Source organism: Schistocerca nitens, chromosome 9 (genome assembly GCF_023898315.1).
Source record: "Schistocerca nitens isolate TAMUIC-IGC-003100 chromosome 9, iqSchNite1.1, whole genome shotgun sequence".
In the NCBI taxonomy this organism is placed as follows: domain Eukaryota; kingdom Metazoa; phylum Arthropoda; class Insecta; order Orthoptera; family Acrididae; genus Schistocerca; species Schistocerca nitens.
The window spans coordinates 382,224,803-382,242,139 of NC_064622.1; the positions used below are offsets into that span (position 1 = coordinate 382,224,803).

Below are 17,337 nucleotides of genomic sequence, written 5' to 3' on the forward strand. Positions count from 1 at the left end.
CGCGATAGCCCTTACATAATTATCAGTGGAGCCAGGGTTTTGCCATTTTGGTAGTAAAAGAATATTTCAAAGATATCGTAGATATAATTGCATGAATGTAGACACTTATAATGCGTTCTATATTATTTTTCTGCCTGAGTGGGTATATTCCAATAGCTTCACTGATAGCACCTTTTACTGATAATTTTTTTCATAAGGATTAAGCCAAAAGCGCAGGACATGACTAATTTCGCGTATTTTGTTGTAGCCTGTAAACTTTTTAGTGATCTCAGGCGTCCAGATCCTGCTCGTCAGATTTTGGCAGAAGTCAACGTATTTCGTGACAATAAATTTGAGTAACAAAGGGCCCTGTCGTTGTTAAACGGCGCTGCCTCATGTATGATGAAGCCCAGGAAAACTATTAAAATATTTCACTTTAACGTTACATGTTTAGCCCATGCAGCTACATCGTATAGCTGAAACAGAACGTGTACAATACGACAATCCTTCACCATAAAGGTAAATGGAGGCACATAATACAGAGGTTTAACAATTCTGACAGCATTAGTTAAGTCACATGAAATGCACCGTCTCTTTTTGGTAGTGTTGGTATTGAAAGCAATGTTGCCGCATTTAGAAATAAACTGCCAGATTTAGCTTTACCACCACTACCTATTTTAACAAAATGGAGTACCTGGATAAATGCTGTCATCTTTTACAGTGATAATTTTAATGAGGTTAAGTCGGTAACAGACAGTAAATTTTTGCACATTTATTGAAGTAAATATCTGATTGCTCCATTCCATTGAAAATCTTAAAGCTACTGTGATTAGTTGTTTTTTGTCGGTTGTGGTTCGCGAACACTTTCGAAGCGAGTAATGCAGCGTGTGGAAGTGCCATACAAGAAAACCAATTTGAATAAAGATCTGATTTACATCAAATAAAGTTCTGTGCATTTGCCTGCGACAGTAAGGAAGTTGGAAACGAAAAGTAAATGGTAAAATCTTTGACATTTATTGAAGAAGTTGAAAAATCCTTGCAATCATCCTATGGAGCAGCTGGAGTCGCAGCAAAGAAATAAGATGAAAAACGTTATCGGATCAAATCCTGCTTTTTAGTTTACGAAGCAGACAAATTAACGTTTTGCAGTGAAAATGTAAAATACGGTCAACATGATCTGACTGACTGAAATTTCTTCACTTTAGTGTGCATCTGTTACTTCCTGTGACGCAGAAGGGTTATTTTCTATGTGCAAAAATGTATGAGCATAAGTAAAGGTGATTTGAAAGAAAATGGATTTTTGTACTGCTATAGAACAAAATAGAAATATAAAACTGATTTTCTATACCGCACATTTTTATTGTTTTGTTGCCTCACTATGCCTCACGATATAATACTGTATGAATGGATGCATGTGTTATGATTTGATAGTGCTTGAAAATCCAGTCTCATTATCATTATTTAGCGCTGTGTTTCGTTTCAGTTATTAGTAATTTATAGCAGTGAGTATCATTTGTACGTGACCTTATGCGCCATTGCGTACCGTCTGACCTGTCGCTCTGTGTATTAATCTCTCCTCTGAGCGGACACTCGGGGCGCTGGCTGACGGTAGTAACTGTTTCGATAGAGGTCGAAACACTGTGTGTGACTTCAAAATGATATGCACTTGACCTCAGCCGATACGAAACTTAGCTTTCAATGTTAGGTGCAAAAGTTATCTCCATTGAAAGGATCAATAATTTCATACCATTTCAAATTCAGTTATATACAGGGCGAAGAAAAATTCGAGCACTCGGACTTCGCATGGCGATTCCTCACGTACTGGCAATACAAGAATGTCTCACACAAAATTTCGTCCTGCCCACGTTACGGGCAGTAAATGGACGTTAAACGTTGGCAATCTGGCAACACTGTAATCACATGTACGGCAACTACCTCTATGAGCAAGTAGAGCAAAGCTGTGCAGTTAGTGCAGTTGATAGCATTTTGAGTTAGCATGCAGGAGGTTGAGGCTTCAGTTCTGGGTCGAGGATTATTTGATTTTATTTGCTAAAAGTTGTCTGCGTGGTACGGTATCTGGCGTCTTAATCGTCATACAGCGATTACAGTGGGTCTTCTGCAAAACATATGTAGTTACATACTATGAATACAGAAATGGAAGTACAATCGTTTTCATTGGTCATCTTTTAAAGAAGTCTTTTGCACGTCGTGGACGCGAATTGTTTCACACCCCTGCATCTATTAGATTCCAAACCTGTTTTGTGTGTATCCTCCCCCACTGGTCCCATAGAAATTATTTGCAAAGCACGTTGCTGGTCTTACCGGTGAAGGCCCAATGAAATGTAATAGACCTAAACTTGGGAAGAATAGTAGTTGGTATGGAAAATGCAAATGAGCGTTTGGCGTCATTGGCCGGGAGGCCCCTTACGGGGCAGGTCCGGCCGCCTTGGTGCAGGTCTTATTACATTCGACACCGCACTGGGCGACCTGCGCGCCGGATTGTAGTTGGTATTAATCGATGGGACCGTTGGGGAAGGGTACGCACAAAACAAGTTTGGAATTTAGTGGATGGAGTGGTGCGAAATCGTTCACATCCACGCCATGCAAAAGACTTCTTTAGAAACTTACCTATGAAAACGATTGTATTTCCATTCCTGTGTTCGTAGTAGGTAACTTCAAATGTTTTGTAGAAGACACACTGTAATTGCTGTCTTAAAAAATTAAAACAAATAAGCCTCGATCCAGAATCGAACCTTCGACCTCCTGCAGGCTAAGCCAAAAAGTCTATCCACTGCACCAATTGCTCAATGCTGATCAGGTGTACAGACACAGACAGTTACCGTACACGTGTTTACTGTGTTGCCAGACTGCCTAGCTTTAACGTCCATTTACTGCCTGAAATATGCGCAGGATGAAATTTTGCGACAGACGTTTTCGTATTACCAGTGTATGACGAATTGCACTGTTAACTCCGAATGCGCGAATTTTATCTTCGCCCTGTATAAAACGTTTCCAAACTCTTCAACTCCCTGTGTCGTCGGCATTCATTTACACAATATTGTCTGCTAACTAAGGCTGACTAAATGATTCGCATTTGCTTACATCTGGGGCCATGGGGCAAAGTCCCTAACTTTCCCTGTCTTTCTTCTTTCTGTGGTGTGCACTATCTAGTAATCAGTTTCTCGTCTTGAGTTTCCGCCAATGGCGATACATTTCTTCCAATTAAGATCCAGCCTGTTGCAATATTTTTCCTTGTACATTCATTTCGTTTTCTGGGTACCGCATCCTACTGCAGCATAATATTAAAGGCAAGCCTCTTATGGTGCATTATGCTGCCACCTCGCTGCCCGCCGCCATGATCCAGCGACGATGAAACGAGCCCACAGAGCCCTACCAGCCAATGTAACCTGCTCCACTGCTGCTCGCTACAAGGGTCACCAGGTGATTGTAGGTCAGGTTTGTGTTTCGCACTGCGACTACCGTCGCATTTTCTGAAACTTGAGCCACGACTGGCTACTTCAAGGTCACTCTAGCAGTGCCGTGTTTGGGCGTTCCTCATTGCAAGGTTTCTTGCACAACATATATCTACTTCTGCTCTCCATGTGCATTCATGATCTGCACGGCAGAAGGTACTTCTCTTCGTACTACTAATTAAGTCATAGAGTGCTAGGTAATGACTTCTTAAATAACATTGTGGAAGCTGTAATTAGATTAATTTTATCTTCATAATCACCGCAAGATAGGTACGCATGGGGAGCTGTGGTATATTCATAAATGTGTCACATATTGCTTGTATTTGAAACGTTACACGCACTGTCTCTAGAGATAATTTGCTTGTAACTGCAAGCTTCTTCAGCTCAGCATTTTCTGCACTTTCGTGACACTCTCTCATCATAAAACGAATATGTGACCCTTGGTACTGCCCATCTTTGTATATTTTCAATGTCTTCCAACAGTCTTGTTTGGTATCGATCCAATACACTTGAGCTGTGTCCTAGGATGTGCCATGTGAGTATTTAGTAAGTAACCTCCTTTGTAAAATGACTACTTTTTCTCAGTATCCTACCAATCAAACTAAAACATAAAGTTGCCAGAGTTGCAAGTGACGTTTTAAATAGACACTCATTTCAGCTATTTTTAGACGCAAAGCTATTTGGAAGCAGGGGCTTTCATATATAAAATCATAACCACTTCATACTGGGTACCATCAGACAAAATATTTTTTTTAATTAATTACTCTCATTCACCCAGTTTATAGTTTCATTTATTTCTTTAGAATATTACACGAAAATCTAGAAGTGGTAAATGCAGCAGATGAAGTAAATGTGGATACCAACTGAGGAATTATCATCTCAGATTGAATAGGCCTTCGAATTGCTGCCAGGGCTGATCTCTATTCACGAAAACCTTAAAGCGCCTGTCACAGTGTACACCTATTACTACAAACGCCAGCTTTTGGCCTGGGATGATTTCAGTGAACTTTGACATCAATCGCTCCGTTCATGCAGTTCCATAAGCTGCCACTAGATCTACAAAAATTGCAGCATATTTGAGACCTCGTTGAAATCCAGCTTCTGCTAGAGTTGCCAATGTTAAAACCTAGTAGCAGTAGATTTGATGTTTGCTAAAGCCACCTTTTCGACGAGGATTATTTAATCAATGACCTCTTGAATGGGATTTAGAATAAACCTTTCTAGTAGCTCTTCTACCGTTGGGTGCTTATTTTACAACTGCATAATATATTACGGAATTTTGAAATCAGAGAATTTCCATTTTCAGAGTTTAAGATCTCCGTAACTTACTGGAATACCAATAACATATCTTGTTCAATGGGAGTTTTGTACCGCTTTAGAATGAAAAACGAAAAAGTATTAAAACACGTTTATTTGGTAACAGGCGTATTTTTGTACAAATGTATAAAATGGAAACTCAGTAATGAGTATTCTTTCAATCTAAGTGAGTCTATGATGGGAGTGTAGTTTTCACTTTGGTGGGAAGATGTCATTGTATGGCACCTTGTGAAATAAATTATTGGAGATGTCCTTAAAGGCCACAGAAAATGCTTCTTCAATTGTCGGCCTGAGCTCCTTCAGGATTTCTTCCCAGTTGTCGTTCAGGAACTTGTTCATGTTGTCTCCTGCAACGAAAGGCAAATTGATTAGCAAGGAACAGCTTATTAATCCCAAGGAGATAATTGACATCTAGTCACGTACGTGGATTGTATGACACAACATTCTCTTTCATCGGGAAATAAAAAATTCAGTAAATCCCAAGATGCGATGTAGGACCACTACACTTGCTATTGCACGTGGTCCAGAACACCAGCGGTAAAGATTGAAACGTCGTACTTTCGAGTAAGTGGGAACTGTGGAAGACGTTAGCAGAGAACAGTAGTCGGAAATAAATTGTTACCAAAGCCTAGTACACAGTCACCACCCTCTATATGGTGTGAAATCTGTTACCGTTTGGCAGCTGGAGCGGCACTAGCACTCCAAGTGGTAAGAAAGGCGGCAGACACATGCTTCGTAAGGATAATGTACGTTTTTATTCTTTTTTCTACTTAATTAACGAAATAACTGTTGGATTTTTGCGTTCTATGCATTAATGAGATATCAAGAAACGTGAATTATCGAGAAATGTAAAAACAACCGGATTTAATTGATTCAGCGACATAAACTACAACTTATTCGTGAAGAAATACATTTGCATATGTGTATAGCTGCAGTTTACTCTGCCGACAGCAAGAGAGTATAAATACAGTTTCATGCATGAGAAGCATATAGCCGGCCGAAGTGGCCGTGCGGTTAAAGGCGCTGCAGTCTGGAACCGCAAGACCGCTACGGTCGCAGGTTCGAATCCTGCCTCGGGCATGGATGTTTGTGATGTCCTTAGGTTAGTTAGGTTTAACTAGTTCTAAGTTCTAGGGGACTAATGACCTCAGCAGTTGAGTCCCATAGTGCTCAGAGCCATTTGAACCATTTAGAAGCATATAATTCTGTTGTGGTCTGTTCTTGTAATGATAGGCACTTTTCTTGACGTGAAAAAAAATTTTAACGAAGTCTAATGATAACCCATTCTTACACTTTATTCGACTTCCTAATACACGAATATTTTTGTAAATAAAAATAGTCCTCCTTCAACAGCGAATATGCAGAATATTCTTGTCATTTTGCGTCAGATGTAGTAAGAATACTGGAATTGTTTTCTTCTGTGTTGGGAAACAGTTTTATTGAATTTGACATTTTATTACGACGTTTATGTGGTTTACCCTTCAGCTACGGATGTGGTGATACGTTAAGTAATGTAGCTACTACGTTCCACACATGTCTGCTACGTTTCACATTCACTGATTCAGCTAAAAGTGTAGCGAGCAAAACTTCGCGTTGTTGCGTAGATTCAAGACATCTTTCTGTAAAAGGTAATGTCATCTGGTGTTTACTAGCAATTTTTCATTATTAGAGGAAAACTACATTTTTCTGTGAATATCTAAACGTTACAAGTTAATCATAAATAAACTGTCTTGTAATGTACTGTTTCATACTTCGCAGGGTCCTTAGGAAACTAAAGAATGACAAATGTGGTGTCCATTTTTAATTATCCTCCATCATTATGGAATTACATACGCTCTCTATTGTGAAAACTATCTAATAAATCAGTTTAATCGGTAAAATTGTATCTTGTTCAGAAGTGTCACTTGCTGGCCGCTTGGTCCGTTGCTAAAGCAGAGGGTAACAAAAATGAGACGTTGACTCCACTGTTAAGTTAGACCATTGGCCGTCAAACTTTTCTGTTCAAGAGCGATACTGACCTGGTGCAATAGCACCTCGGTCCGCATTTGTATCGATATTGTTATTAATTGGCAACCTACGTAAATTAGTGGTTCATTAGCCACCAGATTTAGATTTTCCCTGAATTCCCCAAATCACTCCAGGCAAATGCCGCTACGGTTCCTTTCAAACATTCCGAATTTTGGCTTCCACGTTAATAACTTCGATGTCGACGAGAAGCTAAACACTAATCTTCTTTCCTACCTTAATTTATTTTCGTGATCCTTGTTACGAATATAAACCGTATTTTCAGGTGGCAGTCTGTGTCAAAATTTATGCTATAGCGGCTGATCGGTACGAGTCGCTGACGGTACGAATCGCTGACACTCGTGAGTTGTCAGTATTGAAAGACATATCCCTCTGTCTCTGAGGTAAGTGGCCAACTTAAGTTATTTTACTACCGAAGTTACCAGCTCAATTAAAATTAAGCATATATTTCAATCTTACTGCCTCAATTGTCTTTGGACGTTATTGAGTGGAAAAATTACTCTCTTAAGAAGCTCTTAATGCGAGTTGATATTCTGGATTTGGCTGTTAGTTGCTAGATGCGTATTATTACAACATACGGCTGAGAACCGCGGGCCACACGAATATTTTACCCGCTGGCCGCAGTTTAACGAACACATACGATATAGTACTACATACAATGACGGAAATGGATAGTGGTATGCGGTGAAAATCTTGTTCGAACGCTACCTGACTGCTACTCCAGTATTTTCATGCCTGTGGGAAATGTTAATTAAACCTTTGTTCTTTTGCGAGATTTTTTTCAGCAAAGAAAAGAACCATTCCTGTGGTATGTGCACATGACGGCTACTTTGCGTGTATAACGTCATTATAAGATTCGAAGTGGACGTCGCTTGGCATGAGGGACATGGGGAAAATCGTATTGACAGATCACATAGACAATAATGAGTGCAGAAAAAGTTGTGATAGAGTGGACTCAGAACATTGCGGCAAGTAGAATATGTACTGGTCCTACTGAAGGTTACACAGCGAGAAGATCGTAGGACCGTTCCACTTGCACTGACAAATAGACGGATGTACTGACAGAAGTTACAAGGCGTAGTCTCACTACAAACAGCCGGAACCAGATCACTTAATGTTGGTTTGGGGTCTCGAGCTGCCAGGTGTTTCTGTACTAGAGACATCATACATACATTTGCAGAATGTAGAGCAAGAGTCATTTAGGACATTAGTGGGATTCTGTGACGTCTGGCGAACAGTGTCGCTTCTGTTTGCGTCCCCGTAGACGAGCTGGTGGAAGGTCACAGGTAGCAGGGATTTTCGTGACCCGTACTTCTCCAACGAAAGGAAGCTTAATTTTCCCCGGGATGCAGCAAGAACGGTAAAACCCGGTAAGGTAGCCGAGTGACATCGTCGAGAACTGCCGATATTTCGGCAGGAGTACAACTCTGCCATTTTCAAGGCAAAACTGCAGGAAATAAGTGTTATGCAAGTGAAATTTAAACCCGGTTTCCACTGTAACTAGGTAAAGATAACACGCACGCACTGTAAACACTAGCGCTATCACAAACCAAAGATGACCGATCTCAGAAGCTATCGAGAGAGAAATTAATAATCAACAGGTGAGGCAGCATCTGTTTTTTGACAAGGAAGAGAGCAGGACTCTACACAGAATTTAAACAAAAGCCGTCATCTTTATTTACAAGGTTACTTGCTAATCTAATATCGACAGCTTCCTTAATAACACTATCCCAATAACTGGAAGTAAATGTCAGAATCTCAGTGTTGCTATATTCCATAGAATGACCTGTGCCAAGATAATGTTGTGCAAAGGCGGATCTGCTCGGCTGTGTGCCGCTTCTGCTCAGGACACTGGTCCTCCACAGACCTGATACTATGACCTATATTTGACTTGCCACATCTGCAAGGAATAAGGTTGACACCCGCCTTGCACAAACCAAGATCATCCTTTGCGTAGCCTCGAAGGACGCTAATCATAGGTTGCGGTTGGAAAATATACTTCACATCATATTTCCGCAAAATACGACCAATTCTGTTCGAAATTCTCTCTGCGTAAGGCAAAAGGCCCGTAAACTATTGTGCCACCTCGGTATTATCATCACTCGTCCGGCGCACAATTGGTCGCTAGCGCAACCTGTCTTTCAGTTCAACCAGTCTGACGAAAGCGACTTCGAGATGGACTAACTCAGCTGATAAACTCTCAGGGTCCGAGATGACTTGGGCCTTCTGAAGCAATGTACGGTGTACCTCTTCACGTTGAGCTGGATACTGACAACTGTCTGCCTGCAGATACAAATCAGTGTGAGCAGGCTTCCTGTAAACAGCATGACCCAAAGTACTATCCACCTCACTCCAGACCAACACACCAAGGAAGGGAAGACAACCCCATCTATTGTGAAACGAATATTCGGATGGATTGAATTCAGTTGTTCTAAAAAGTCATTCAAAATTCTTATTGCCATGGGCCCAAACAACAAAAGTTTGGTCTACATATTTAAAGAAACACGCAGATTCCAAAGACGTCGACTCCAAGGTCCGTTCCTTGAAATACTGTATTCCATAAACAAATTGGCGATAATAGGTGACAATGGGCTTTCCATAGCAACAACATCTGTCTGCTCGTAGTACTTGACATTGAATAAAAAGTAACTCGAAGTCGACACATGTCCAAATAGGTTCGTTAGTTCAGCACCGAACCGAACGTCAATCAACCGTAACAAATAAGATAGAGGAACACGGCTGAATAGAGGGCCCACATCAAAACTTCCTAGAATATCAGAGCCATTCAAACGCATTCCCTCTAATCGATGTAAGGCGTCCACCGAGATCTTAATGTTGTGTTCATACCGACCAACTATAGGGCTCAACAAAGTAGCAAGGTATTTTGCTACATGATATGTCGCAGCAACGATGTTACTTACAATCGGGCCAAGAGGAACCCCTTCCTTGCAGATCTTAGTGAGGCCATATATCCTAGGGGGAAGAGAACGAATCGAAATGAGACACTTGATGGTCTTCAGGGATAAGGAACTTTTCTTCAGGAGGCTGTTAGTCTTTCTCTCAACACTTCTCGTGTGGTGGCACCGATTCTGGAATACGTTAAATCAGAAAGTAAACAAAGCATCTTTTGAACGTAATCCCGCTTGTCCAAAACAGCGGTAGCATTGCCCTCGGCCACAGATAAAAGAAGGACATCCTGCTCAACTCTAATTAAACGAAAAGCAGCCGTCTCAGTCGCTCTGATATTACTCTTGGGTGGACATGCCCCAGTCAGTACATAACATACCTCCCTCCTTCGCAACCGCAGAAGGTAGTTTAGAAACAGCCTGTTCAACAAAAGTGATAAAATGTACCACTGGCAAACGCTTGGAAATCGGTGCACAGAGCTTACATGCTGCAGTTTTGCCCTGAAAAAGGCAGGGTGTGCTCCTGTCGAAACATCGGCGGTTGTCGACGGCATCAGCCGGCTGCGGTCCCATAAGTTATTTGAAGATTGTAAACGCCGGGAGAAAATAAGGCCTCATGGTAATTCCTATTGTCATATCCTTCATGAAGAAAGTAAGAAGTGGCATATTCTGAATCTACATCTACATTTGCTATTTCGGCAGTTAAATAACTGATGATGACCGATTTACAGAAGACATGGAACAAATAATCCACAGTAATAAAAAAACGTTTATGAAAATACATATTTGTTGACATTGAATGGAAGTTCAGATGTTAGGAAATCTCTTTTGAAGATGTGTGTCTGAAGTTTACACTTGTCAGGAGGTGAAAAATGGACGATACACTATTCTGACAACACGAGAGTAGTAGCCTCTGGAATGTACTGCTACAGAATGAAGATGAAAATTAAATAGGCAGAATGAGTAACTGATTAACATGTATTAAATCTAACTTAAAAAAATGAAAGAAATTTATTGCACAATTTGACTGAAAGATGAAATCGGTTGATATTACTCAGGCAGGCAGTTAATGGAAGAAGCCTCACCCACACCATTTGATACAATTGAAATTCCACCCACCTCCCCACCCCTCCTTCTGAAATTAGGAAGATACTAAACTCTCTCAAGAATGAAAGTTCACATGGAACTGATGGCATTTCCAGCAGGATAATAAAAGCTCGTTCCCAAAAAATAAGTTTTGATTCTTAGCCACATATGTAATAGCTCTCTGAAGCAGGGTATTTACCCAGATAGACTGAAGTATGCCATTGTTAAACCACTGCATAAAAAAGGGGATACGTCTGATGTCAACAACTACCGCCCAATCTCTCTTCTGACTGCCTCATCCAAAATTCTTGAAAAAGTAATGTACTGTACAGTAGCTTCACACCTTTGTAAAAATAAAGTTTTAACAAATTGTCAGTTTGGTTTCCAGAAGGGTTTTTCACTAATAAAATATTAAATCTTCTGAGTAACCGGAAGTCACTTGTTGGGATTTTTTCTGATCTATCAAAGGATTTTGATTGTGTAAATCATGGAATACTTCTAGATAAACTCAAGTACTGTGGTATGAATGGGACAGTGCTCAAATGGTTTAAATCATACCTAACTGGAAGAGTGCAGAAACTTGATATAAGCAGTTCACATAATAGGCAACAAATTCGTGATTTCTCAAACTGGGGAACAATCAAGACTGCGGGACCGCAAGGTTCGGTCTTGGGTCCTCTGCTGTTCTTAATATATATATTAATGAGTTGCAATTCTATATTCACGAAGTCGCAAAGCTGGTACTTTTTACCGATGATACAAGTATAGCTATCACACCCAACAGACAAGAATTAACTGGTGAAATTGTAAACGATATTTTTCAGAAAATCATTAAGTGGTTCTCTGCAAATGGGCACTCATTAAACTTCGACAAAACATAGTACACACAGTTCCACACAGTTAATGAAATGACACTATTAATAAATATAGCCTTCGATCAGAAGTCGGTAGCTAAGGTAGAATATTCAAAATTTCTAGGTGTATGCATTGATGAGGGGTTGAACTGGAAAAAACACACTAAGGATCTGCTGAAACGTTTGAGTTGAGCAACTTATGTTATTAGGGTCATTGCAAATTTTGGCGATATACATCTCAGTAAATTAGCTTACCAAGCCTATTTTAATTCTCTGCTTTTGTATGGCATGATACTCTGGGGTAACTCATCATTGAGTAAAAGAGTGTTCATTGCACAAAAGCGTGCAATCAGAATAACTGCTGGACCTCATGCAAGATCATCCTGCAGACACTTATTTAAAGAGCTAGAGATCTTCACTGTAGCCTCACAATATATATATTCACTTATGACATTTGTTATTAACAATCCGAACGAATTCAAAAGTAATAGCAGTGTACGTGGATAAAACACTAGGAGGAAGGATGATCTTCACTACTCAAGGTTAAATCTAACTTTGGCTCAGAAGGGGGTAAATTATGCTGCCACAAAAGTCTTTGGTCACTTACCTAATAGCATCAAACGTCTGACAGATATCCATATAGCATTTAAAACGAAATTAAAACACTTTCTTAATGGCAACTCCTTCTACTCATTAGATGAATTTTTGGATATAGTAAGTGGGTAATTTCCCCTACCACCACAAAAAAATTAAAAATATTAAGTGTCATGTAATATTTTGTGTAATGTAATATATTGTATAGACACCTTTTATTAATCTGACGCGTTCCACATCATTGCGAAGTGTAGTATTCATGATATATGGAACAAGTACTAATCTAATCTAATCTAACCCGAGGCATCATGGAATCATAAATTTGGTACTAGAGGGAACTGTTTGGAGGGGAGGGGGGAACTGTTAGGGAAACCAAGGCTTTAGGTTCAAATGGATGCAGTTTGCTGTAGTTACACAGAGATGAAGAGACATGCACGGGATGAAGTAGCGGGCGGAGCTGTATCAAACCAGTAATCGGGCTGGAGACCACAAGAGCAGCTCATGGTTGCAGCAGAGTGCGATAGTTCTCACCGAGTGCCTTGTCTCCGTTGAAGAGGTTGTTGAAGGTGAGGTAGACCCGGTCCGTGGTGAAGCTGAACTTGAAGTCTTTAACGTCGAAGTAGGTGGTGCCGTCCTGCTCCAGCGGTGCGCCCTTCAGCAGGAGCTCCACTGCCGTGTTGGCTGGAACAGTAGCAGTTGCTTCACTGATTGTACTCCCTGCTGATGGAAAAACTTTCTGAACTACCGACATTTCGACAAATCATCTATATGGTATCGATGCCGACGATATAGGGAAGGTGAAGTATCAGGGACTTTCAAAAAGTTTCCGTTCGAACACTGTACAATCCAGAATCGGTATGCCAATCAGACAAAATCGCCGTGAGCACAGAGGTAATCACCCGACTGACGCACCAGATTGAGGATATCGGTCTGCAATGGTGGTTTTCAACAGACGTGGAGCCCCTCCCACATTCTTCGTTCTTCGGTGGACGTCTACGGATGTTTGCCCTTAGGCAGCCAAGAAAGGAATGACAGAACGTTGGTCGAGTTCCGACACATTTGGTAATGACGTCGCCGTTAGTTGACCGTTTCGCATTTACCGCATGCACGTTGGAAAGACAAGAATGCCACAGCAATCTTTTGCCTACTGTCGGTGCTTATCTACCAGCATCAGAGTCGCGATGCGTTGCATATATGCTACAGCAACACTCTCGCACAGAATATTTTCATCGCCACTTATATTTATATTTTCGGTTCGTCATAGATTAGATACATACTGGCCATTAAAATTGCTACACCACGAAGCTGACGTGCTACAGACGCGAAATTTAACCGACAGGAAGAAGATGCTTTTCAGAGCATTCACACAAGGTTGACGCCGGTGGCGACACCTACAACGTGCTGACGCGAGGAAAGTTTCCAACCGATTTCTCATACACAAACAGCAGTTGACCGGCGTTGCCTGGTAAAGCGTTGTTGTGATACCTCGTGTAAGGAGGAGAAATGCATACCATCACGTTTCCGACTTTGATAAAGGTCGGATTGTAGCCTATCGCGATTGCGGTTTACCGTATCGTGACATTGCTGCGCGCGTTGGTCGAGATCCAATGACTGTTAGCAGAATATGGAATCGGTGGGTTCAGGAGGGTGATACGGAACGCCGTGCTGGATTCCAAAGGCCTCGTATCACTAGCAGTCGAGATGACAGGCATCTTATCTGCATGGCTGTAACGGATTGTGCAGCTACGTCTCGATCCCTTAGTCAACAGATGGGGACGTTTGCAAGACAACAACCATACTGCACGAACAGTTCGACGACGTTTGCAGCAGCATGGACTATCAGCTCTGTGACCATGGCTGCGGTTAGCCTTGACGCTGCATCACAGACAGGAGCGCCTGCGACGGTGTACTCAACGACGAGCCTGGGTGCACGAATAAAAAAAGGTCATTTTTTCGGATGAATCCAGGTTCTGTTTACAGCATCATGATGATCAAAAATGGTTCAAATGGTTCTGAGCACTATGGGACTTAACTACTGAGGTCATCAGTCCCCTATAACTTAGAACTACTTAAACCTAACTAACCTAAGGACATCACACACATCCATGCCCGAGGCAGGATTCGAACCTGCGACCATAGCGGTCACGCGGTTCCAAACTGACGCGCTTAGAACCGCACGGCCACACCGGCCGGCATGATGATCGCATCCGTGTTTGGCGACATCGCGGTGAACGCACATTGGAAGCGTGTATTCGTCATCGCCATACTGGCGTATCACCCAGCGTGATGGTATGGGGTGCCATTGGTCACACTTCTCGGTCACCCGTTGTTCGCACTGACGGCTCTTTCAATAGTGTACGTAACATTTCAGATGTGTTACGACCCGTGGCTCTACCCTCCATTCGATCCCTGCGAAACCCTACATTTCAGCAGGATAATGCACGACCGCATGTTGCAGGTCCTGTACGGGCCTTTCTGGATACAGAAAATGTTCGACTGCTGCGCTGGCCAGCACATTCTCCAAATCTCTCACCAATTGAAAACGTCTGGTCAATGGTGGCCGAGCAAGTGGCTCGTCCACAATACGTCAGTCACTACTCTTGATGAACTGTGGTATCGTGTTGAAGCTGCACGGGCAACTGTACCTCTACACGCCATCCAAGCTCTGTTTGACTCAATGCCCAGGCGTATCAAGGCCGTTATTGCGGCCAGAGGTGTTTGTTCTGGGTACTGATTTCTCAGGATGTATGCACCCGAATTACGTGCAAATGTAATCACATGTCAGTTCTAGCATAATATATTCGTCCAATGAATACCCGTTTATCATCTGCATTTCTTCGTGGTGCAGCAATTTTAATGGCCAGTAGTGCATATCAGAAAGGGTGACTCTACTTCGAAAAACAAAACCTTGTTAGTCCGCAGACAAGAAATTGTTACTTGTTGTATTATATTTCTGTTATTGTTGATTTATAAATATGTTTCAAGAAATTTGTTTAATTTTTGTGTGCAAGAACTGTAATATATTTAATAGTAGGCGGCATGTCTCAGTAAACCGAGATCCCTCTTCGTACAATGAATGAAAAACTATTGTTTTAATCATTGATAACCATTTTCGGTCTGACTATGACATAATGTTCGAATCAGGTCCTGCAACGTGCAGTTTATTAGTAGCGGTCACTACTGACAAACCGCACCTTACAACGTTACATCTGAAGACGATCTGCTACTCAGGTAAAAACGGATCATCATTGTTAGAAAATCAATAGTGATCCTGAAGGTATTTTTCATTCTTTGTAATTTTTCATCAGATTCTAGATAAAGAAAATCTATGAAGCTACGGAGTGGCACTGAAGTTAATGTAAGCTTTGAGTAAAGGCAAATCTTCTGAATCGCAAATAGGAACGACAAAGCAGCAACGTTAATGTATATCGTTATTTAAATTGACAAGTGAGCTGTGCTATACTTCAGACATTCAGTTCTAACAGGATTAACAATATTTTTCTATTTCTTTTTCAGTAATGATGATGCCAGCTCTTGAAAATGGGGTCTTAGCTGGTACTGAACTTGTAATACCACTCAGCTAGTTTCTTGCTAACAAGTAACAATGTCGGGTACGCATGCTCGAGATTTTCCCACATTTACAGGATTGGTCCTCTGATTGACAGCTACAGGAGATGCCAAGTCTGCTAACTCAAGGTTATCAGAACAAGGTAAAAGACGCCTCCATTTTCCTGGTCGTGTTCATTTCGAGCGGCTTATAATGTTATCTTACTCTTTCATTTCTCTCTCTGTGTCTGATCATGGTGCCTTTACTGACAGCACTCCAGGGAAATGTTCAATCTAAATTATAGTTCTATGAGATAAATTTCGCTTCAAAGACGAACCTAGTGTCCAAAACCATTGGCACAGTGACTAAACGTGTCAGCTCACTGTCCTTAAACCTCGTATCAAATTCCTTCAAAAATCCAGCTGTCAAGTTGCTGGTCATGGTTAAAATCGTACAGTGTGTAAAGACTGACGTCAGGAAACAATGTAACAGTGAAACTTCTGTCTGTGCTATGACATAGGGGTCTATGCATGTTGCTGACAATATCTGACGAAACCAAAATTTGTTCCATCTTGTGGGGTGTGGAGTTCCGGTGGGCCTCAACTCAAACGCGATTTTAAAAGTTTCTCCATTTAGAAATCCTGTCATCTTTAGCTTTTGTCTCAAATGCATTTGTATTTACTGTTATTTTTGTGAATTTGACAATCTCTCATCTCCTTAATTATTGTCATATGAATCTGATACTGGAAATTCTTTATGAAATTGTGTTGTTAAGTTTATTTGATAAAATATGCTAGATAACTGTGATTACTTACACACAATATCCAGGAAAAATATATAGAAAGTAAAAGTATAAAAGCCCGACAGATGGGGGCAATGGCCGATATCGTTAGTATAATAGCAATGTCGAAATATCGATATTATTTCTTCGGAGCCTATAGGCGACCAGGAGTACCAGAATCTGGAAATACAGCATACATAGACCAAGACAAAGCAGTTGAGCACTTTTTGTTCCGTCCACCATTTACGCTTTGCATAAACTTCAATCCAGAAGTGCCATTCCTTTCACTTTTAGTTCGTCCTCGTTGGTAAGGGAATTTCGGAAAACCGTGAGACTAACTTCTCTTGAGTGGCACTGCCGTCGGTAACATTACTATTACTATTGTGAAGTGAAGGATTTCTTTGTGTCTTGCCGCTGGTGTACTTAACATACCAGCAGAGTCCATTCAAGATTTCAAGAGAGAGTTTCTTTGTAAAAACTATTAATGATGCTGTGGTATATCGAGAGGTTGTAACAATGGAAAATTGTACTGAAATGCAGGAGGATCTGCAGCGAATTGACGCATGGTTCAGGGAATGGCAATTGAATCTCAATCTAGACAAGTGTAATGTGCTGCGAGTACATAGACAGAAAGATCCCTTATCATTTAGCTACAGTATAGCAGGTCAGCAATTGGAAGCAGTTAATTCCATAAATTATCTGGGAGTACGCATTAGGAGTGATTTAAAGGGAATGGTCATATAAAGTTGATCGTCGGTAAAGCAGACGTCATACT

The 17,337-nt window shown here is 41.1% G+C and overlaps 1 protein-coding gene across 1 annotated transcript in view; it reads right to left on the reverse strand.

Annotated features, from left to right (window-relative positions):
• Positions 1-4,852: 4,852 nt before the first annotated feature.
• LOC126204435 (protein takeout-like) overlaps positions 4,853-17,337 on the reverse strand; it is a 52,293-nt gene continuing 39,808 nt past the window's right edge. The window contains exons 5-6 of the mRNA XM_049938824.1: positions 12,766-12,915; positions 4,853-5,116 (exon numbers count right to left, since the gene is read on the reverse strand). Of these exons, the coding sequence (XP_049794781.1) occupies positions 4,962-5,116; positions 12,766-12,915 (305 nt within the window). The 3' untranslated portion in view covers positions 4,853-4,961. The remainder of the gene's footprint in view (positions 5,117-12,765; positions 12,916-17,337) is intronic.